Source organism: Pleurodeles waltl, chromosome 11, assembly GCF_031143425.1.
Source record: "Pleurodeles waltl isolate 20211129_DDA chromosome 11, aPleWal1.hap1.20221129, whole genome shotgun sequence".
In the NCBI taxonomy this organism is placed as follows: Eukaryota; Metazoa; Chordata; class Amphibia; order Caudata; family Salamandridae; genus Pleurodeles; species Pleurodeles waltl.
In genome coordinates, this window is record NC_090450.1 from 983732928 (window position 1) to 983754906 (window position 21979).

The following is a 21979-nucleotide window of genomic DNA, read 5'->3' on the forward strand; positions in this document are numbered from 1 at the left end:
AGTCTCACGCCTTTTGCGGGGAGCTTGCAGGGTTCTTTAAAGCTGCTGGAAACAAAGTTGCAGCCTTTCTTGGAGCAGGTCCGCTGTCCTCGGGAGTTTCTTGTCTTTTCGAAGCAGGGGCAGTCCTCAGAGGATGTCGAGGTCGCTGGTCCCTTTGGAAGGCGTCGCTGGAGCAGGATCTTTGGAAGGCAGGAGACAGGCCGGTGAGTTTCTGGAGCCAAGGCAGTTGTCGTCTTCTGGTCTTCCTCTGCAGGGGTTTTTCAGCTAGGCAGTCCTTCTTCTTGTAGTTGCAGGAATCTGATTTTCTAGGGTTCAGGGTAGCCCTTAAATACGAAATTTAAGGGCGTGTTTAGGTCTGGGGGGTTAGTAGCCAATGGCTACTAGCCCTGAGGGTGGGTACACCCTCTTTGTGCCTCCTCCCAAGGGGAGGGGGTCACAATCCTAACCCTATTGGGGGAATCCTCCATCTGCAAGATGGAGGATTTCTAAAAGTCAGAGTCACCTCAGCTCAGGACACCTTAGGGGCTGTCCTGACTGACCAGTGACTCCTCCTTGTTGCTTTCTTTGTTCCCTCCAGCCTTGCCGCCAAAAGTGGGGGCCGTGGCCGGAGGGGGCGGGCAACTCCACTAAGCTGGAGTGTCCTGCTGGGCTGTGACAAAGGGGTGAGCCTTTGAGGCTCACCGCCAGGTGTTACAGCTCCTGCCTGGGGGAGGTGTTAGCATCTCCACCCAGTGCAGGCTTTGTTACTGGCCTCAGAGTGACAAAGGCACTCTCCCCATGGGGCCAGCAACATGTCTCTGGTGTGGCAGGCTGCTGGAACTAGTCAGCCTACACAGACAGTCGGTTAAGTTTCAGGGGGCACCTCTAAGGTGCCCTCTGTGGTGTATTTTACAATAAAATGTACACTGGCATCAGTGTGCATTTATTGTGCTGAGAAGTTTGACACCAAACTTCCCAGTTTTCAGTGTAGCCATTATGGTGCTGTGGAGTTCGTGTTTGACAAACTCCCAGACCATATACTCTTATGGCTACCCTGCACTTACAATGTCTAAGGTTTTGTTTAGACACTGTAGGGGTACCATGCTCATGCACTGGTACCCTCACCTATGGTATAGTGCACCCTGCCTTAGGGCTGTAAGGCCTGCTAGAGGGGTGTCTTATCTATACTGCATAGGCAGTGAGAGGCTGGCATGGCACCCTGAGGGGAGTGCCATGTCGACTTACTCATTTTGTTCTCACTAGCACACACAGGCTTGTAAGCAGTGTGGCTGTGCTGAGTGAGGGGTCTCTAGGGTGGCATAATGCATGCTGCAGCCCTTAGAGACCTTCCCTGGCATCAGGGCCCTTGGTACCAGAGGTACCAGTTACAAGGGACTTATCTGGATGCCAGGGTGTGCCAATTGTGGGATCAATGGTACATTTTAGGTGAAAGAACACTGGTGCTGGGGCCTGGTTAGCAGGGTCCCAGCACACTTCTCAGTCAAGTCAGCATCAGTATCAGGCAAAAAGTGGGGGGTAACTGCAACAGGGAGCCATTTCTTTACACAAGCCCCCCCCAGCCCACAGGCCAGGAGACTCAGCCAACGCTGGAAGAGTCTTCCTAGTCTGTCAGGCGAGGAAGAGTAGAGGAAATGGCTGGTTTGTTGCAGGGCCTACTCTGCCTTACATCCTCCTGTTCAGGTCATTCCCTCTGGGGAACTGACCCACTTCCACAGTGATAGGACCTAGTCTGAACTGCCTCTTGTCTGTGCTTTGTATGTCTTTACCCATTCTCTTTATTTTGAGGTCAGAGGTATCCACCTCTGCTAATCTTATCTTAGCCAGGGTCACCCCTAGCTTACCCAAAGAGGTTACCCAGAGCTGGAGTAACCCCACCATGACCAACAGGGTCAGGGGGCCTAACTTGTTATTTGGCATGGGGTCAGACCACCATGCCAAGGATAGTGCAGCCATAAAGGCTAACACCCAGCAGAGGCCACTGACAGCTGTCAGTGCCCAGAACCACACCTTTAGCTCTTCACCTACAAGGGAAGGGGCTAAGTTACAGGCTTCTTTGGGTTCAGGGTGCCTGTCTGCTGTATTAGAGTGGGGGGTTACCACATCTTGTAGTAAACACCCTTCTTCCACTCTTTCTTCTGTTAGCTGAGGGGCCACCCACTCAGGCTTAACAGTTGCCTGACTAGCCAGGACTTCTTGTGGGTCAGGTTGGACTTTATCAGAGCCATTTTTGGAGTTCCCCCCTACTGGAGCAGAATCTCCTTGGCTTGCTGGAACCTTGGCTAAAGGTTGTCCACCTTTCCTACTCTGTTTCCTTTTCTTTTTCTTCTGGGGCCTACTTGCATTTACTGCAGAGGCAGGCACTCCAGAATCCTTGGGAGAGGACTGGCCCTGGACCAGTTCTTCTCTTAGGCTCTGACTAACCTCTGGGTAGTCATTTCCAAGGAGACAATCAAGGGGGAGGTCTGTACTGACTACCACCCTTCTCCAGCTAAAAGTTCCACCCACTTCTATGGGCACAAGAGCCACAGGCCTATTAGTGACCCTGTCTGGGCTAACTCTTACTCTGGCCATCTCACCTGGGATGTACTGGTTTGAGAGCACCAGCCTGTCATGCACAATAGTGTGACTGGCACAAGTGTCTCTCAGGGCAGTGGTTGGGATTCCATTCACCAGTAGGTGGTGGAAGTGTCTACTTCCCTCTGGAATCTCCAACTCACCTGTTGGGCCCTGTTTCCAGTTGAAGGCTATGAAGACCTCCTCATCTGAGGAGTCATCTCCCATGGCTACACTGGTTACCCCTGGAATTTTGTTCTGGGGTTTGTTTTTGGGACAAGAAGTGTCCTTGGTGTGGTGCCCAGACTGTTTACAGTTGTGGCACCATGCCTTAGTGGCATCCCAGTTCTTACCCTGGTACCCACCTTTGTTTTGGGTTGTGTCTTGGGGCCCACCCACCTGTTCTGGTTTTTGGGGGCCTACAGAGGACTCTTTTTCTTTGTTTCTAGTGTCACCCACTTTTTCCTGGGGAGTTTGTGTAACCCCTTTCTTTTGGTCACCCCCAGTGGAAGTTTTGGTTACCCTAGTCTTGACCCAGTGGTCTGCCTTCTTTCCCAATTCTTGGGGAGAAATTGGACCTAGGTCTACCAGATACTGATGCAACTTTTCATTGAAGCAGTTACTTAAAATGTGTTCTTTCATAAACAAATTATAAAGCCCAACATAGTCACACACTTCATTTCCAGTTAACCAACCATCTAGTGTTTTTACTGAGTAGTCTACAAAATCAACCCAGGTCTGGCTCGAGGATTTTTGAGCCCCCCTGAATCTAATTCTATACTCCTCAGTGGAGAATCCAAAGCCCTCAATCAGGGTACCCTTCATGAGGTCATAAGATTCTGCATCTTTTCCAGAGAGTGTGAGGAGTCTATCCCTACACTTTCCAGTGAACATTTCCCAAAGGAGAGCACCCCAGTGAGATCTGTTTACTTTTCTGGTTACACAAGCCCTCTCAAAAGCTGTGAACCATTTGGTGATGTCATCACCATCTTCATATTTTGTTACAATCCCTTTGGGGATTTTTAGGATGTCAGGAGAATCTCTGACCCTATTTAAGTTGCTGCCACCATCGATGGGACCTAGGCCCATCTCTTGTCTTTCCCTCTCTATGGCTAGGATCTGTCTTTCCAAAGCCAATCTTTTGGCCATCCTGGCTAACTGGATGTCCTCTTCACTGGGGCTATCCTCAGTGATTTCAGAGGTGTTGGTCTCTCCTGTGAGGGAACCAGCATCTCTGACTATTATTTTTGGAGTCAGGGTTTGAGGGACCCTGTTCTCCTTAGATAGGACTGGTAGGGGGGAATTGTCCTCCAAGTCACTATCCTCTTCCTCTGAGTTGCCACCCTCAGAGGGGTTGGCCTTTTCAAACTCTGCCAAAAGCTCCTGGAGCTGTATTTTGGTAGGTTTGGGGCCCATTGTTATTTTCTTTATTTTACAGAGTGACCTTAGCTCCCTCATCTTAAGATGGAGGTAAGGTGTGGTGTCGAGTTCCACCACAGTCACATCTGTGCTAGACATTTTGCTTCTAAAAGTTGGAATACTTTTTAAGAATCTACAACTGGTTCTAGAATCTAATTCAAACTTTTACAAACTTTTAAACTCTAAAAGAAATGCTAAACAGGGACTTAACACACAAGGCCCTAGCAGGACTTTTAAGAATTTAGAAAACTTTTCAAATTGCAAAAATCAATTTCTAATGACAATTTTGGAATTTGTCGTGTGATCAGGTATTGGCTGAGTAGTCCAGCAAATGCAAAGTCTTGTACCCCACCGCTGATCCACCAATGTAGGAAGTTGGCTCTGTATGTGCTATTTCAAAGTAAGGAATAGCATGCACAGAGCCCAAGGGTTCCCCTTAGAGGTAAAATAGTGGTAAAAATAGATAATACTAATGCTCTATTTTGTGGTAGTGTGGTCGAGCAGTAGGCTTATCCAAGGAGTAGTGTTAAGCATTTGTTGTACATACACATAGACAATAAATGAGGTACACACACTCAGAGACAAATCCAGCCAATAGGTTTTTGTATAGAAAAATATCTTTTCTTAGTTTATTTTAAGAACCACAGGTTCAAATTCTACATGTAATAGCTCATTCGAAAGGTATTGCAGGTAAGTACTTTAGGAACTTCAAATCATCAAAATTGCATGTATACTTTTCAAGTTATTGACAAATAGCTGTTTTAAAAGTGGACACTTAGTGCAATTTTCACAGTTCCTAGGGGAGGTAAGTTTTGATTAGTTTTTCCAGGTAAGTAAGACACTTACAGGGTTCAGTTCTTGGTCCAAGGTAGCCCACCGTTGGGGGTTCAGAGCAACCCCAAAGTCACCACACCAGCAGCTCAGGGCCGGTCAGGTGCAGAGTTCAAAGTGGTGCCCAAAACACATAGGCTAGAATGGAGAGAAGGGGGTGCCCCGGTTCCGGTCTGCTTGCAGGTAAGTACCCGCGTCTTCGGAGGGCAGACCAGGGGGGTTTTGTAGGGCACCGGGGGGGACACAAGTCCACACAGAAATTTCACCCTCAGCAGCGCGGGGGCGGCCGGGTGCAGTGTAGAAACAAGCGTCGGGTTTGTAATGGAAGTCAATGGGAGATCTAGGGATCTCTTCAGCGCTGCAGGCAGGCAAGGGGGGGGTTCCTCGGGGAAACCTCCACTTGGGCAAGGGAGAGGGACTCCTGGGGGTCACTCCTCCAGTGAAAGTCCGGTCCTTCAGGTCCTGGGGGCTGCGGGTGCAGGGTCTCTCCCAGGTGTCGGGACTTAGGATTCAAAGAGTCGCGGTCAGGGGAAGCCTCGGGATTCCCTCTGCAGGCGGCGCTGTGGGGGCTCAGGGGGGACAGGTTTTTGTACTCACAGTCTTAGAGTAGTCCTGGGGTCCCTCCTGAGGTGTTGGATCGCCACCAGCCGAGTCGGGGTCGCCGGGTGCAGTGTTGCAAGTCTCACGCCTTTTGCGGGGAGCTTGCAGGGTTCTTTAAAGCTGCTGGAAACAAAGTTGCAGCCTTTCTTGGAGCAGGTCCGCTGTCCTCGGGAGTTTCTTGTCTTTTCGAAGCAGGGGCAGTCCTCAGAGGATGTCGAGGTCGCTGGTCCCTTTGGAAGGCGTCGCTGGAGCAGGATCTTTGGAAGGCAGGAGACAGGCCGGTGAGTTTCTGGAGCCAAGGCAGTTGTCGTCTTCTGGTCTTCCTCTGCAGGGGTTTTTCAGCTAGGCAGTCCTTCTTCTTGTAGTTGCAGGAATCTGATTTTCTAGGGTTCAGGGTAGCCCTTAAATACGAAATTTAAGGGCGTGTTTAGGTCTGGGGGGTTAGTAGCCAATGGCTACTAGCCCTGAGGGTGGGTACACCCTCTTTGTGCCTCCTCCCAAGGGGAGGGGGTCACAATCCTAACCCTATTGGGGGAATCCTCCATCTGCAAGATGGAGGATTTCTAAAAGTCAGAGTCACCTCAGCTCAGGACACCTTAGGGGCTGTCCTGACTGACCAGTGACTCCTCCTTGTTGCTTTCTTTGTTCCCTCCAGCCTTGCCGCCAAAAGTGGGGGCCGTGGCCGGAGGGGGCGGGCAACTCCACTAAGCTGGAGTGTCCTGCTGGGCTGTGACAAAGGGGTGAGCCTTTGAGGCTCACCGCCAGGTGTTACAGCTCCTGCCTGGGGGAGGTGTTAGCATCTCCACCCAGTGCAGGCTTTGTTACTGGCCTCAGAGTGACAAAGGCACTCTCCCCATGGGGCCAGCAACATGTCTCTGGTGTGGCAGGCTGCTGGAACTAGTCAGCCTACACAGACAGTCGGTTAAGTTTCAGGGGGCACCTCTAAGGTGCCCTCTGTGGTGTATTTTACAATAAAATGTACACTGGCATCAGTGTGCATTTATTGTGCTGAGAAGTTTGACACCAAACTTCCCAGTTTTCAGTGTAGCCATTATGGTGCTGTGGAGTTCGTGTTTGACAAACTCCCAGACCATATACTCTTATGGCTACCCTGCACTTACAATGTCTAAGGTTTTGTTTAGACACTGTAGGGGTACCATGCTCATGCACTGGTACCCTCACCTATGGTATAGTGCACCCTGCCTTAGGGCTGTAAGGCCTGCTAGAGGGGTGTCTTATCTATACTGCATAGGCAGTGAGAGGCTGGCATGGCACCCTGAGGGGAGTGCCATGTCGACTTACTCATTTTGTTCTCACTAGCACACACAGGCTTGTAAGCAGTGTGGCTGTGCTGAGTGAGGGGTCTCTAGGGTGGCATAATGCATGCTGCAGCCCTTAGAGACCTTCCCTGGCATCAGGGCCCTTGGTACCAGAGGTACCAGTTACAAGGGACTTATCTGGATGCCAGGGTGTGCCAATTGTGGGATCAATGGTACATTTTAGGTGAAAGAACACTGGTGCTGGGGCCTGGTTAGCAGGGTCCCAGCACACTTCTCAGTCAAGTCAGCATCAGTATCAGGCAAAAAGTGGGGGGTAACTGCAACAGGGAGCCATTTCTTTACACATAGGGTCTATTGGGAAGATGGGCTCCTGTACACTGAGGCCAGAGACCCCAAACCTGGTGCCACTAGGAGAGTGGTAGTGCCTCAGCTGTTCAGAGAGTTCATCCTAACATTGGCCCATGACATTCCCCTTGCTGGACATTTGGGACAAACCAAGACGTGGGAGAGGTTAGTCAACCACTTCTACTGGCCCAATATGTCCAACATGGTTAAGGAGTTTTGCCTCTCCTGCCCCACCTGTCAAGCCAGTGGTAAGACAGGTGGGCATCCAAAGGCCCCCCTCATTCCACTTCCAGTGGTGGGGGTGCCCTTTGAAAGAGTGGGTGTGGACATAGTTGGTCCACTGGAACCTCCCACAGCCTCAGGAAATATGTATATCCTGGTAGTAGTGGATCATGCTACCAGGTATCCTGAAGCTATTCCCCTTAGGTCGACTACTGCCCCTGCAGTAGCCAAGGCCCTCATTGGTATCTTTACCAGGGTGGGTTTCCCTAAGGAGGTGGTGTCTGACAGAGGTACCAACTTCATGTCAGCATACCTAAAGCACATGTGGAATGAGTGTGGAGTGACTTATAAATTCACTACACCTTACCATCCACAAACTAATGGCTTAGTTGAGAGATTCAACAAGACATTAAAAGGCATGATCATGGGGCTCCCAGAAAAACTCAAAAGGAGATGGGATGTCCTCCTGCCATGTCTGCTTTTCGCTTACAGGGAGGTACCACAGAAGGGAGTAGGGTTCTCACCCTTTGAACTTCTGTTTGGTCATCCTGTAAGGGGACCACTTGCCCTTGTTAAAGAAGGCTGGGAGAGACCTCTCCATGAGCCTAAACAGGACATAGTGGACTATGTACTTGGCCTTCGCTCTAGAATGGCAGAGTACATGGAAAAGGCAACCAAAAACCTTGAGGCCAGCCAACAGCTCCAGAAGTTTTGGTATGACCAAAAGGCTGCACTGGTTGAGTTCCAACCAGGGCAGAAAGTCTGGGTTCTGGAGCCTGTGGCTCCCAGGGCACTCCAGGACAAATGGAGTGGCCCTTACCCAGTACTAGAGAGGAAGAGTCAGGTCACCTACTTGGTGGACCTGGGCACAAGCAGGAGCCCCAAAAGGGTGATCCATGTAAACCGCCTTAAGCTCTTCCACGACAGGGCTGATGTCAATCTGTTGATGGTAACAGATGAGGATCAGGAGGCAGAGAGTGAACCTCTCCCTGATCTTCTGTCATCAGACCCAAAAGATGGTACAGTAGATGGAGTGATCTACTCAGACACCCTCTCTGGCCAACAGCAAGCTGATTGTAGGAGAGTCCTACAACAGTTTCCTGAACTCTTCTCCTTAACCCCTGGTCAGACACACCTGTGTACCCATGATGTGGACACAGGAGACAGCATGCCTGTCAAGAACAAAATCTTTAGACAGTCTGACCATGTTAAGGAAAGCATCAAGGTGGAAGTCCACAAGATGCTGGAATTGGGAGTCATTGAGCGCTCTGACAGCCCCTGGGCTAGCCCAGTGGTCTTAGTCCCCAAACCTCACACCACAGATGGAAAGAAAGAGATGAGGTTTTGTGTGGACTACAGAGGGCTCAATTCTGTCACCAAGACCGATGCTCATCCAATTCCAAGAGCTGATGAGCTCATTGATAAATTAGGTGCTGCCAAATTCCTAAGTACCTTTGACTTGACAGCAGGGTACTGGCAAATAAAAATGGCACCTGGAGCAAAAGAAAAGACAGCATTCTCCACACCTGATGGGCATTATCAGTTTACTGTTATGCCCTTTGGTTTAAAGAATGCCCCTGCCACCTTCCAAAGGTTGGTGAATCAAGTCCTTGCTGGCTTGGAGTCCTTTAGCACAGCTTATCTTGATGATATTGCTGTCTTTAGCTCCACCTGGCAGGATCACCTGGTCCACCTGAGGAAGGTTTTGAAGGCTCTGCAATCTGCAGGCCTCTCTATCAAGGCATCCAAATGCCAGATAGGGCAGGGAACTGTGGTTTATTTGGGACACCTTGTAGGTGGAGGCCAAGTTCAGCCACTCCAACCCAAGATCCAGACTATTCTGGACTGGGTAGCTCCAAAAACCCAGACTCAAGTCAGGGCATTCCTTGGCTTGACTGGGTACTACAGGAGGTTTGTGAAGGGATATGGATCCATTGTGACAGCCCTCACTGAGCTCACCTCCAAGAAAATGCCCAAGAAAGTGAACTGGACTGTGGACTGCCAACAGGCCTTTGACACCCTGAAACAGGCAATGTGCTCAGCACCAGTTCTCAAAGCTCCAGATTATTCTAAGCAGTTCATTGTGCAGACTGATGCCTCTGAACATGGGATAGGGGCAGTTTTGTCCCAAACAAATGATGATGGCCTTGACCAGCCTGTTGCTTTCATTAGCAGGAGGTTACTCCCCAGGGAGCAGCGTTGGAGTGCCATTGAGAGGGAGGCCTTTGCTGTGGTTTGGTCCCTGAAGAAGCTGAGACCATACCTCTTTGGGACTCACTTCCTAGTTCAAACCGACCACAGACCTCTCAAATGGCTGATGCAAATGAAAGGTGAAAATCCTAAACTGTTGAGGTGGTCCATCTCCCTACAGGGAATGGACTTTATAGTGGAACACAGACCTGGGACTGCCCATGCCAATGCAGATGGCCTTTCCAGGTTCTTCCACTTAGAAAATGAAGACTCTCTTGGGAAAGGTTAGTCTCATCCTCTTTCGTTTGGGGGGGGGTTGTGTAAGGAAATGCCTCCTTGGCATGGTTGCCCCCTGACTTTTTGCCTTTGCTGATGCTATGTTTACAATTGAAAGTGTGCTGAGGCCTGCTAACCAGGCCCCAGCACCAGTGTTCTTTCCCTAACCTGTACTTTTGTATCCACAATTGGCAGACCCTGGCATCCAGATAAGTCCCTTGTAACTGGTACTTCTAGTACCAAGGGCCCTGATGCCAAGGAAGGTCTCTAAGGGATGCAGCATGTCTTATGCCACCCTGGAGACCTCTCACTCAGCACAGACACACCGCTTGCCAGCTTGTGTGTGCTAGTGAGGACAAAACGAGTAAGTCGACATGGCACTCCCCTCAGGGTGCCATGCCAGCCTCTCACTGCCTATGCAGTATAGGTAAGACACCCCTCTAGCAGGCCTTACAGCCCTAAGGCAGGGTGCACTATACCATAGGTGAGGGTACCAGTGCATGAGCATGGTACCCCTACAGTGTCTAAACAAAACCTTAGACATTGTAAGTGCAGGGTAGCCATAAGAGTATATGGTCTGGGAGTCTGTCAAACACGAACTCCACAGCACCATAATGGCTACACTGAAAACTGGGAAGTTTGGTATCAAACTTCTCAGCACAATAAATGCACACTGATGCCAGTGTACATTTTATTGTAAAATACACCACAGAGGGCACCTTAGAGGTGCCCCCTGAAACTTAACCGACTATCTGTGTAGGCTGACTAGTTCTAGCAGCCTGCCACAAACCGAGACATGTTGCTGGCCCCATGGGGAGAGTGCCTTTGTCACTCTGAGGCCAGTAACAAAGCCTGCACTGGGTGGAGATGCTAACACCTCTCCCAGGCAGGAATTGTCACACCTGGCGGTGAGCCTCAAAGGCTCACCTCCTTTGTGCCAACCCAGCAGGACACTCCAGCTAGTGGAGTTGCCCGCCCCCTCCGGCCAGGCCCCACTTTTGGCGGCAAGGCCGGAGAAAATAATGAGAATAACAAGGAGGAGTCACTGGCCAGTCAGGACAGCCCCTAAGGTGTCCTGAGCTGAGGTGACTCTAACTTTTAGAAATCCTCCATCTTGCAGATGGAGGATTCCCCCAATAGGGTTAGGATTGTGACCCCCTCCCCTTGGGAGGAGGCACAAAGAGGGTGTACCCACCCTCAGGGCTAGTAGCCATTGGCTACTAACCCCCCAGACCTAAACACGCCCTTAAATTTAGTATTTAAGGGCTACCCTGAACCCTAGAAAATTAGATTCCTGCAACTACAAGAAGAAGGACTGCCTAGCTGAAACCCCTGCAGCGGAAGACCAGAAGACGACAACTGCCTTGGCTCCAGAAACTCACCGGCCTGTCTCCTGCCTTCCAAAGATCCTGCTCCAGCGACGCCTTCCAAAGGGACCAGCGACCTCGACATCCTCTGAGGACTGCCCCTGCTTCGAAAAGACAAGAAACTCCCGAGGACAGCGGACCTGCTCCAAGAAAAGCTGCAACTTTGTTTCCAGCAGCTTTAAAGAACCCTGCAAGCTCCCCGCAAGAAGCGTGAGACTTGCAACACTGCACCCGGCGACCCCGACTCGGCTGGTGGCGATCCAACACCTCAGGAGGGACCCCAGGACTACTCTGATACTGTGAGTACCAAAACCTGTCCCCCCTGAGCCCCCACAGCGCCGCCTGCAGAGGGAATCCCGAGGCTTCCCCTGACCGCGACTCTTTGAATCTAAAGTCCCGACGCCTGGGAGAGACCCTGCACCCGCAGCCCCCAGGACCTGAAGGACCGGACTTTCACTGGAGAAGCGACCCCCAGGAGTCCCTCTCCCTTGCCCAAGTGGAGGTTTCCCCGAGGAACCCCCCCCTTGCCTGCCTGCAGCGCTGAAGAGATCCCGAGATCTCTCATAGACTAACATTGCGAACCCGACGCTTGTTTCTACACTGCACCCGGCCGCCCCCGCGCCGCTGAGGGTGAAATTTCTGTGTGGACTTGTGTCCCCCCCGGTGCCCTACAAAACCCCCCTGGTCTGCCCTCCGAAGACGCGGGTACTTACCTGCAAGCAGACCGGAACCGGGGCACCCCCTTCTCTCCATTCTAGCCTATGTGTTTTGGGCACCACTTTGAACTCTGCACCTGACCGGCCCTGAGCTGCTGGTGTGGTGACTTTGGGGTTGCTCTGAACCCCCAACGGTGGGCTACCTTGGACCAAGAACTGAACCCTGTAAGTGTCTTACTTACCTGGTAAAACTAACAAATACTTACCTCCCCTAGGAACTGTGAAAATTGCACTAAGTGTCCACTTTTAAAACAGCTATTTGTGAATAACTTGAAAAGTATACATGCAATTTTGATGATTTGAAGTTCCTAAAGTACTTACCTGCAATACCTTTCGAATGAGCTATTACATGTAGAATTTGAACCTGTGGTTCTTAAAATAAACTAAGAAAAGATATTTTTCTATATAAAAACCTATTGGCTGGATTTGTCTCTGAGTGTGTGTACCTCCTTTATTGTCTATGTGTATGTACAACAAATGCTTAACACTACTCCTTGGATAAGCCTACTGCTCGACCACACTACCACAAAATAGAGCATTAGTATTATCTATTTTTACCACTATTTTACCTCTAAGGGGAACCCTGGGACTCTGTGCATGCTATTCCTTACTTTGAAATAGCACATACAGAGCCAACTTCCTACAGTATGTTTCCTAAAAAAGCCACTGTAGCACCTTTTCTCCTTGTGGAATGTGCTTTAGGAGTAACTAAGAGTTGTCTTTTAGCTTTAAGGTAACATGTTTGGATGCATCTTACTATCCATCTTGCTAATCCTTGTTTTGAAATGGGGTTACCAGTATGGGGTTTTTGAAAGGCTACACACAGCTGTTTAGTTTTCCTGAATGGTTTTGTTTTATCTATATAGTACATTAGTGCTCTTTTAATGTCTAATGTATGTAGAGCTCTTTCTGCCACAGAATCTGGCTGTGGGAAGAAGACTGGTAGTTCCACTGTTTGATTAATATGAAAAGGTGATACCACCTTTGGTAGAAATTTAGAATTAGTTTGTAGTACAACTATGTTTGTGTACTTGTATGAACGATTATTCAATAGCGAAAGCTTGAATTTCACTGACTCTTCGCAATGATGTAACTGCAACTAGGAAGGCAACCTTCCATGTTAAGAATTGCATTTGACATGAGTGCATAGGTTCAAATGGTGGGCCCATAAGTTCGGTAAGCACTACGTTTAAATTTTAAGAAGGAACTGGAAGCGTTCTGGGTGGAATGATGCGTTTTAAGCCTTCCATGAAGGCTTTGATAACAGGGACTCTAAAGAGCTGTGCTGTACATTTTGCAAATATGAAGAAATTGCCGCAAGATGTAATTTTATGGAAGAGAATGCTAAATTATATTTTTGTAAATGAAGTAGATAAAGCATCAATACAAGATATTGTATGCTAAGAGGGGCAATCTGTTTAGATTGACAGTAATATACAAATCTTTTCCATTTGTTAGCATAGCACTGTCTAGTAGTGGGTTTTCTTGCTTGCTTAATCACTTCCATACATTCTGATGGTAGTTTTAAATACCCAAATTCTATGACCTCAGGAGCCAAATCGCCAGATTGAGTGTGTTGGTATTTGGGCGCCTGATCTGCCCTTTGTTTTGTGTCAACAGGTCTGGTCTGTTTGGGAGCTTGGAGTGTGGTACTACTGACAGTAGTAACAATGTTGTGTACCACAGTTGACGTGCCCACATTGGTGCTATGAGTATCATCTTGAGTGCGTTTTGATGCAATTTGTTGACTACAAATGGAATGGTGGGAGAGGGGGGGAAGCGTAAGCAAATATCCCTGACCAATTGATCCATAGAGCATTGCCCTTGGATAGGGGATGTTGGTGTCTGGATGCAGAGTTTTGGCATTTTGCATTTTTGCTTGTGGCGAACAGATCTAGGTTTGGTGTTCCCCATTGATTAAAGTATTTTTGAAGTACTTGAGGGTGAATTTCCCACTTGTGTGTTTGTTGATGATTTCTGCTGAGAATATCTGCCAATTGGTTGTCTATCCCTGGAATGTATTGTGCTACCAGGTGAATTTGGTTGTGTATTGCCCATTTCCAAATGTTTTGAGCTAGGATGGAGAGCTGGGAAGAATGTGTCCCTCCTTGTTTGTTTAGGTAATACATGGTGGTCATATTGTCTGTTTTGATCAGGACATTGTTCTGAGTGAGAAGAGGCTGAAAGGCTTTGAATGCTAGGAAGACAGCCAACAACTCTAAGTGATTTATGTGTAAGCTGTTTGTGTTGAGCATCCCATTGTCCTTGGATGTTGTGATTGTTGAGGTGAGCTCCCCTGCCAACCACTGATGCATCTGTTGTAATTATGGTCTGAGGCACAGGGTCTTGAAATGGCCGCCCTTTGTTTAGATTTGTGGAATTCCACCACTGAAGGGACATGTGTGTTTTGCGGTCTATCAACACGAGATCCTGAAGTCGACCGTGTGTCTGACCATTGTTGTGCAAGGCACTGTTGTAAGGGCCGCATGTTTAGTCTTTCATGTGGAACAATTGCAATACATGATGCCATCATCCGTAACATTTTCATGACAAATCTGACAGTGTACTGTTGACCTGTTTGTATCTGTACAATTATATTTTGAAATGCTTGTATTCTTTGCATATTTAGACTTGTCAGCGCTTTTTAAGTATTTAGTATTGCCCCTAAATACTGTTGTATTTGCGCAGGTTGTAGCTGCGACTTTTGGTAATTTGAGAACCCTAGCGTGTGTAGGGTTTGAATTACGTAGTGCGCATGGTTTTGACACTGCGTATGACTGTTTGATTTTATTAGCCAATCGTCTAGATATGGAAAGACATGTATAGGTTGTCTTCTTAGGTAGGCTGCGACTACCGCTAGGCACTTTGTGAATACCCTTGGAGCTGTTGTTATTCCGAAGGGTAACACCTTGAACTGATAGTGCTTTCCTTGAATGACAAACCTGAGATATTTTCTGTGCGCCAGATGGATGGGTATATGAAAATACGCATCCTTGAGGTCTAATGTTGCCATGAAATTGTGTATTTGGAGCAATGGGATAACATCCTGGAGAGTTGCCATGTGAAATTATTCTAACAGGATGTAAAGATTGAGGGTCCTGAGATCTAATATTGGCCTTAGGGTGCCATCTTTTTTGGGAATGAGGAAATACAGTGAGTAAACTCTCATCCCTACTTGATTTTGTGCCATAGGTTCTATTGCTTGTTAGAGTAATAGAGATTTGACTTCTTCCTGTAAGAGAGTGATGTGTTCTGTGGATAGTTTGTGTGGTTTTGGTGGAATGTTTGTATCAATTCTAGGCAAAATCCATTGCGGATAAATGATAATACCCAATTGTCTGTGATAATGTTTTGCCAATTGGTGCGGAAATTTTGCAGTCTGCCTCCCACAGGGGAGGTGTGGAGTGGGAGGGAAAGAAACAAGTCACTGTTTACTGTGTTGTGAGGCTTGTTTAGGTGTCTGATATTTCCCTCTACCTCTGGGGTACCGGCCTCTATATGTGCTCTTAAAACCACCTCGTTGGTATTGAGGTTGGTAGGCCGGTTTTGGCTGCGATGTGGAGGCCTCTGCAGTTTGAGCCCTAAATCCACCTCTAAACTGGGGTTTCCAGAAGGATCCTCTGTATTGTGTGGTGTATAGTGCACCCATCGCTTTTGCGGTGTCTGAATCCTTCCACATTTTTTCAATTGCAGTGTCCACCTCTGGGCCAAAAAGCTGTTTCTTTTTGAATGGCATATTCAACACCGCTTGTTGGATTTCGGGTTTGAACCCTGAGGCCCTAAGCCGTGCATGTCTCCTGTGTGACGGCAGTGTTGATGCTCCTGGCTGCTGTGTCTGCTGAGTCTAGGGCAGACCTAATCTGACTGTTGGTGATGGCTTGCTCTTCCTCCACTATCTGCTGTGCCCTCTTTTGTTGTTCCTTGGGGAGATGCTGAATTATATCTTTCATCTCGTCCCAATGGGCCCGGTCATATCTAGCCAACAACGCCTGAGAGTTGGCTATTCTCCACTGGTTGGCTGCCTGGGATGCCACTCTCTTCCCTGCAGCATCAAATTTTCTGCTCTATTTGTCTGGTGAGGGTGCATCACCAGACTGAGTTTGCCCTCTTCCTGGCTGCACTTACCACTACTGAGTCTGGAGGGAGTTGCTGAGTTACATAGACCGGACCAGATGGAGGTGGCTTGTATTTCTTTTCTACTCTAGGAGTTATTATTCTTGCTTTGACAGGCTCCCAAATATTTGACCAGCATGTTTTAGCATGCCCGGGAGCATAGGGATAGACTGGTATGGTATATGCGTGGAGGAGAGTGTATTAAACAGAAAATCGTTCAACGGTTCAGTGTGCATGGTGACACTATGGTATGCTGCAGCCCTAGCCAACACTTGATTGTAGCCTGTACTATCCTCAGGTGGTGAAGGCTTAGAGGGATAGCAATCAGGGTCATTGTCCGGAATGGGAGTCTGGATCATAAAGATCCCATGGGTCCACATTGTCTTGCTGCGCGTCAAATGAATGTGATGGTGACTGCATTGGTGTAGGACTGGTAGTAGGAGATATATGCCGGTGTGGAGAGAGGAGGAAAATGAGGAAGAGAAAATTGAGGAGGTGGAGGTCTCTCCTTTGTCTTTGGCACTTTAGCTGGAGGCTGTGTAGTGTCCAATTCCTCCTGTAAGGCTAATTTCCTCTTAGGCTTTAGAGGAGGTGCTGTTAAAATTCTGCCAGTTTCTTTATGGATATGAATTCTGGCTTGCCTTTCCATCCATTACTTCCAGTATTGGCTGTATCTGGGAGTCCTCTTCAGTAGTTATATGGCTTTCTTTAAGTCTCTTAGAAAGTGCATGCTCCTCAGTGTAACCTGCTTTTTTTTTGTCTCCGAAGCTGGCTTTTACGGTATCAAAAAAGATGACGCTGTGGATGGTCTCAGCTTTGAAAGGGACTTCCGAAAGTTAGACTCCGAAGAGCGGTGTTGCTTGAGTCGGAGACGGAGCTTTTGGTTGAATCCGATGGCTTCTGAGGAGTGGCCTTTTTCAGTGCCGAACTGGGGGTTTGTTCACCGGGTGTCTTCTTTCGGGTCGAGCCATGGCCTTCCGGCAGTAGCGTCCCCAAGGCCTTATGTTTCGGTTTCGATGGTACAGGGGCAGGCGTACCCACGTGCTGTCCTGCCGTGACCGGTCTATACTCCTCAGAATCCTGGTCGGAGTCGGATCTTCGAACGGAGGCTGCCGTCTGCATGATCTCTTCCTCTTCGGCGCCGAGTGTTCAGAGCTTTTTGACGCCATCTCGAGTCTTTGTGCTCTTCTGTCCCGAAGTGTCTTATTTGATTGGAAGGATCGGCAGGCCTCACAATTTTCTTACCGATGAACTGGGGAAAGGCAAAGATTGCAGACTTGGTCTGTAAAGGGAATTTAGCGTGGCACGGAGGACAAAATCGGAATGGAGTCTGATCCATAAGGCTTCCACGCAGTCGGCACGACCAGGCCCGAGTTGGGCACGCGCGCCCCGAAAGGTGAGTAGAGATGTTTGTTCCGACGATACCGAAGTGTTGATAGAAGATGTAACGCGATCGAAACAATACGACGAGAAATGAAGCGCTTTCAAAGTTTCCCAAATCAAACTATTGGAGCTAAAGGAAACACATCCGAACCAGACAGCGGAAAGAAAACAATCTAACATGGAGTCGATGTCCATGCGCAATGGAGCTGAAGAGGAGTCCCCCCTCGATCCTGTGACTCGAAAACACTTCTTCGGAAAAAAACAACTTGAAACACTCCGAGCCCAACACTAGATGGCAGAAGTATATGCACAGCATGTGTATCTGCAGCTACACATGCCATCGAACACATATACAGCTTTTGTTCAGCATCGCCAAAATGTCAGAAGCATGAAAAAACCTTGGCAATGCATACCTGTACAACCCCTCCACCGACCCTCTCCCCCCCACACCCCCCCCAAAAAAGTCAAAAGATGATGCATGTGTGTGCATGCATCATGACGCGATGGACATTTTTTTTAAATGTATTTATTTTTCAGAGAAAGGAGTAGCCAGACCAAAAAAAAAAAAAGAGCTGTTGGGCTGGTCACGAATGTAAAAACAAAACCAGAAAAAAAAGTAATGTAAGCAGTGGAAGAACAGAAATCACCCAATCAAAAGGGATTGTAAAGAAGTTGTGGTCCATAAGAAAGACAAGCAAGAATAGTAAGCATGCAAGGAGAAAGGCAAAGCTAAAACAAAACAAAAAAAAACAAAAAAAAAAAAAGTCAGCAATTAGCAGACCCAAAGCCCACTCAAAGTATTAGTACTGTCCACCAAATGCCTTTGTCAACAGAAGACTCAAAGTAGTCTGTAGAGACACCTAAAAATGAAATGGGTCAGTGGATATAAAGCCACCTAGATAAGTCGAGCTAAAACAGCAAAAAAACATGGAAAACTAAAAACAAACTAGAACTAGACATACACAGCCTGCTGTGCCAACTTCGTCTCACAATGTTAACACTAAGCAGAGAATGGAGATACGTACCGATCGATTCATCCTTGCACACCTCCACCTTAGCCTGCACTTGCCCCAAGGGTCCTTCAAGCACAGAGGGGTCTTTGTCCTCTCGCTCATCTGGGGGGTCCTGGCTGACAACTGCTGTAGCACTGAGTTCGGCAGTGGAGTCCGGCTCTGCAACCTGGCAGTTTTGGTCAGAGGACATTTCAGGGGGCTTCTCTGGTGATACTTGGTTTGAAGGTGTTAGGTCGTTACTCTGCTCTTTTTGATCAATGTCCTTCATTTTCTTGTAATGCAGACAGGGAATGCTGCTGACCGGAGGATCATGTTTCTGCAAACAGCACACAATACATAAAGCACAAGAAGGAAACAAATATTGATCAGTAGATCAACAAGTAAACCTTCATGACCGTCACAAACTTATTGATATCCAGGCCTCATTAACCAAACTCAGAGGAACTCCTTGTATCAAAATCGTAAATTCGAAAAGCTGACCCACCAGGATTTGGTTTCATCACATCCATTTTCCACAGACTTCTGCAGCCTATGTCTTAAGCCATGCAGCTTTCTTAACAGGCAACAATCACACGACCAGGCATTACAGGAGGTGGTACATCAGCTCACTCCACCCAAATGTGTTTCAAATTGAAATGCTTCATATTAGGCAAGGCTTACACTTATGCCGTTCTTGACGCGGAGACAATTTCCTCTGAAATTTGGGCAGTTTCAAAGTGATGTAATTGACAGCACCAGTCAAATCAAATCAAAATCCTCTTTATTTCGGTAAAAGTATACCATAAAAGCATAGTACAAAGAATTAAAAAAAAGAGTAAAACATAAAACAGAAAAGCAATGACTTTTAAATACTACGTTAAAAAACAATTACATTGTTGACAGCACCAGTCAATTTCATGTTATGCTGCATCTTAATGTACCTATGTAATTTTCTTGTCAAGACTATAAGGACTGAACGTGGATAACTTCGGCACATTTTTGTTATTTTATCTGCCATGAAATTAATGTATATGTTTGAATATTGTGCAAGTGATGCAACAGCTAAGACTACTGTGAAATTATATTTATATCAAAATAAAATTACCCCAAAATTAATATATTTAATCAAACTGGCGATGCCTTTTACAAGTCACCCCACTTATACTCCCTTGTTCTGTTGATTTATAGCACACTAACCACCCATGACAGTATCCAGATACTTGAGTAGGTTGTTTAGTCCCTGCAGTTTTATTGGAAGAGCCAGGTCTTTAGCCTCTTGCTGAATTCAAGAATGCTGAGGAAGCTCGAAGGCGATGGAGGTCATGCCATGTTTCGGGTGCAATGCACAATAAGCGACCTCCTGCTCTGCTTTTGAGGATCTGTGGGGTGTGCGCGAATGAGGCAGAATGTAGGTGGCTGGCAAGCTGCGGGGAAGTGTATTAGACTGTTGAGGAACGTTAGTCCACTGCTGTGTATGTGTGCATATGAGAAGTGTAGGAAGTAGGCTCTGTATGCGCTATTTCAAAGTAAGGAATAGCATGCACAGAGTCCAAGGGTTCCCCTTAGAGGTAAGATAGTGGCAAAAAGAGATAATACTAATGCTCTTTTTTGTGGTAGTGTGGTCGAGCAGTAGGCTTATCAAAGGAGTAGTGTTAAGCATTTGTTGTACATACACACAGGCAATAAATGAGGAACACACTCAGAGACAAATCCAGCCAATAGGTTTTGTTATAGAAAAATATATTTTCTTGGTTTATTTTAAGAACCACAGGTTCAAATTCTACATGTAATATCTCATTTGAAAGGTACTGCAGGTAAGTACTTTAGGAACTTTGAATAATTACAGTAGCATATATACTTTTTACATAAAACACAAATAGCTGTTTTAAAAGTGGACAGTGCAATTTTCACAGTTCCTGGGGGAGGTAAAGTATTGTTATCTTTAACAGGTAAGTAAGTCACTTAAAGGTCTCAGTTTTGGGTCCAAGGTAGCCCACCGTTGGGGGTTCAGAGCAACCCCAAAGTTACCACACCAGCAGCTCAGGGCCGGTCAGGTGCAGAGGTCAAAGAGGTGCCCAAAACACATAGGCTTCAATGGAGAGAAGGCGGTGCCCCGGTTCCAGTCTGCCAGCAGGTAAGTACCCGCGTCTTCGGAGGGCAGACCAGGGGGGTTTTGTAGGGCACCGGGGGGGGGGGGGGACACGAGTCAGCACAAAAAAGTACACCCTCAGCAGCGCGGGGGCGGCCGGGTGCAGTGTGTAAACACGCGTCGGGTTTTCAATGGTTTCCTATGAGAGACCAAGGGGTCTCTTCAGCGATGCAGGCAGGCAAGGGGGGGGGGGGGGGCTCCTCGGGGTAGCCACCACCTGGGCAAGGGAGAGGGCCTCCTGGGGGTCACTCCTGCACAGAAGTTCCGTTCCTTCGGGTGCTGGGGGCTGCGGGTGCAGGGTCTTTTCCAGCCGTCGGGACTTTAGGATCAGGCAGTCGCGGTCAGGGGGAGCCTCGGGATTCCCTCTGAGGCGTCGCTGTGGGGGCTCAGGGGGGACAACTTTGGTTACTCACGGTCTTGGAGTCGCCGGAGGGTCCTCCTTGAGGTGTTGGTTCTCCACCAGTCTAGTCGGGGTCGCCGGGTGCAGTGTTGCAAGTCTCACGCTTCTTGCGGGGATTTGCAGGGGTCTTTAAATCTGCTCCTCTGTAACAAAGTTGCAGTCTTTTTGGAGCAGTGCCGCTGTCCTCGGGAGTTTGTCTTTCTTGAAGCAGGGCAGTCCTCTGAGGATTCAGAGGTCGCTGGTCCTTGGGAAAGCGTCGCTGGAGCAGGTTTCTTTGGAAGGCAGGAGACAGGCCGGTAGGACTGGGGCCAAAGCAGTTGGTGTCTTCTTTCTTCTTCTGCAGGGGTTTTCAGCTCAGCAGTCCTCTTCTTCTTGTAAGTTGCAGGAATCTAAAGTTTTAGGTTCAGGGAAGCCCTTAAATACTAAATTTAAGGGCGTGTTTAGGTCTGGGGGGTTAGTAGCCAATGGCTACTAGCCCTGAGGGTGAGTACACCCTCTTTGTGCCTCCTCCCACGGGGAGTGGGGCACATCCCTAATCCTATTGGGATTTCTAAAAGTTAGAGTCACTTCAGCTCAGGACACCTTAGGGGCTGTCCTGACTGGCCAGTGACTCCTCCTTGTTCTCATTATTTTCTCCGGCCTTGCCGCCAAAAGTGGGGGCCGTGGCCGGAGGGGGCGGGCAACTCCACTAAGCTGGAGTGTCCTGCGGTGCTGTGACAAAGGGGTGAGCCTTTGAGGTTCACCGCCAGGTGTTACAGCTCCTGTCTGGGGGAGGTGTTAGCATCTCCACCCAGTGCCGGCTTTGTTACTGGCCTCAGAGTGACAAAGGCACTCTCCCCATGGGGCCAGCAACATGTCTCTAGTGTGGCAGGCTGCTGGAACCAGTCAGCCTACACAGATAGTCGGTTAAGGTTTCAGGGGGCACCTCTAAGGTGCCCTCTGGGGTGTAGTTTACAATAAAATGTACACTGGCATCAGTGTGCATTTATTGTGCTGAGAAGTTTGATACCAAACTTCCCAGTTTTCAGTGTAGCCATTATGGTGCTGTGGAGTTCGTGTAAAACAGACTCCCAGACCATATACTCTTATGGCTACCCTGCACTTACAATGTCTAAGGTATTGCTTAGACACTGTAGGGGCACA

General features: G+C 48.2%; 1 protein-coding gene across 2 annotated transcripts in view; it reads right to left on the minus strand.

Moving 5' to 3' along the window:
* DGCR8 (DGCR8 microprocessor complex subunit) overlaps positions 1-21979 on the minus strand; it is a 108517-nt gene that overhangs the window by 62936 nt on the left and 23602 nt on the right. For both annotated transcript variants that reach the window (XM_069215282.1, XM_069215281.1), the window contains exon 4: positions 18321-18624. In XM_069215282.1, the coding sequence (XP_069071383.1) occupies positions 18321-18624 (304 nt within the window). The remainder of the gene's footprint in view (positions 1-18320; positions 18625-21979) is intronic.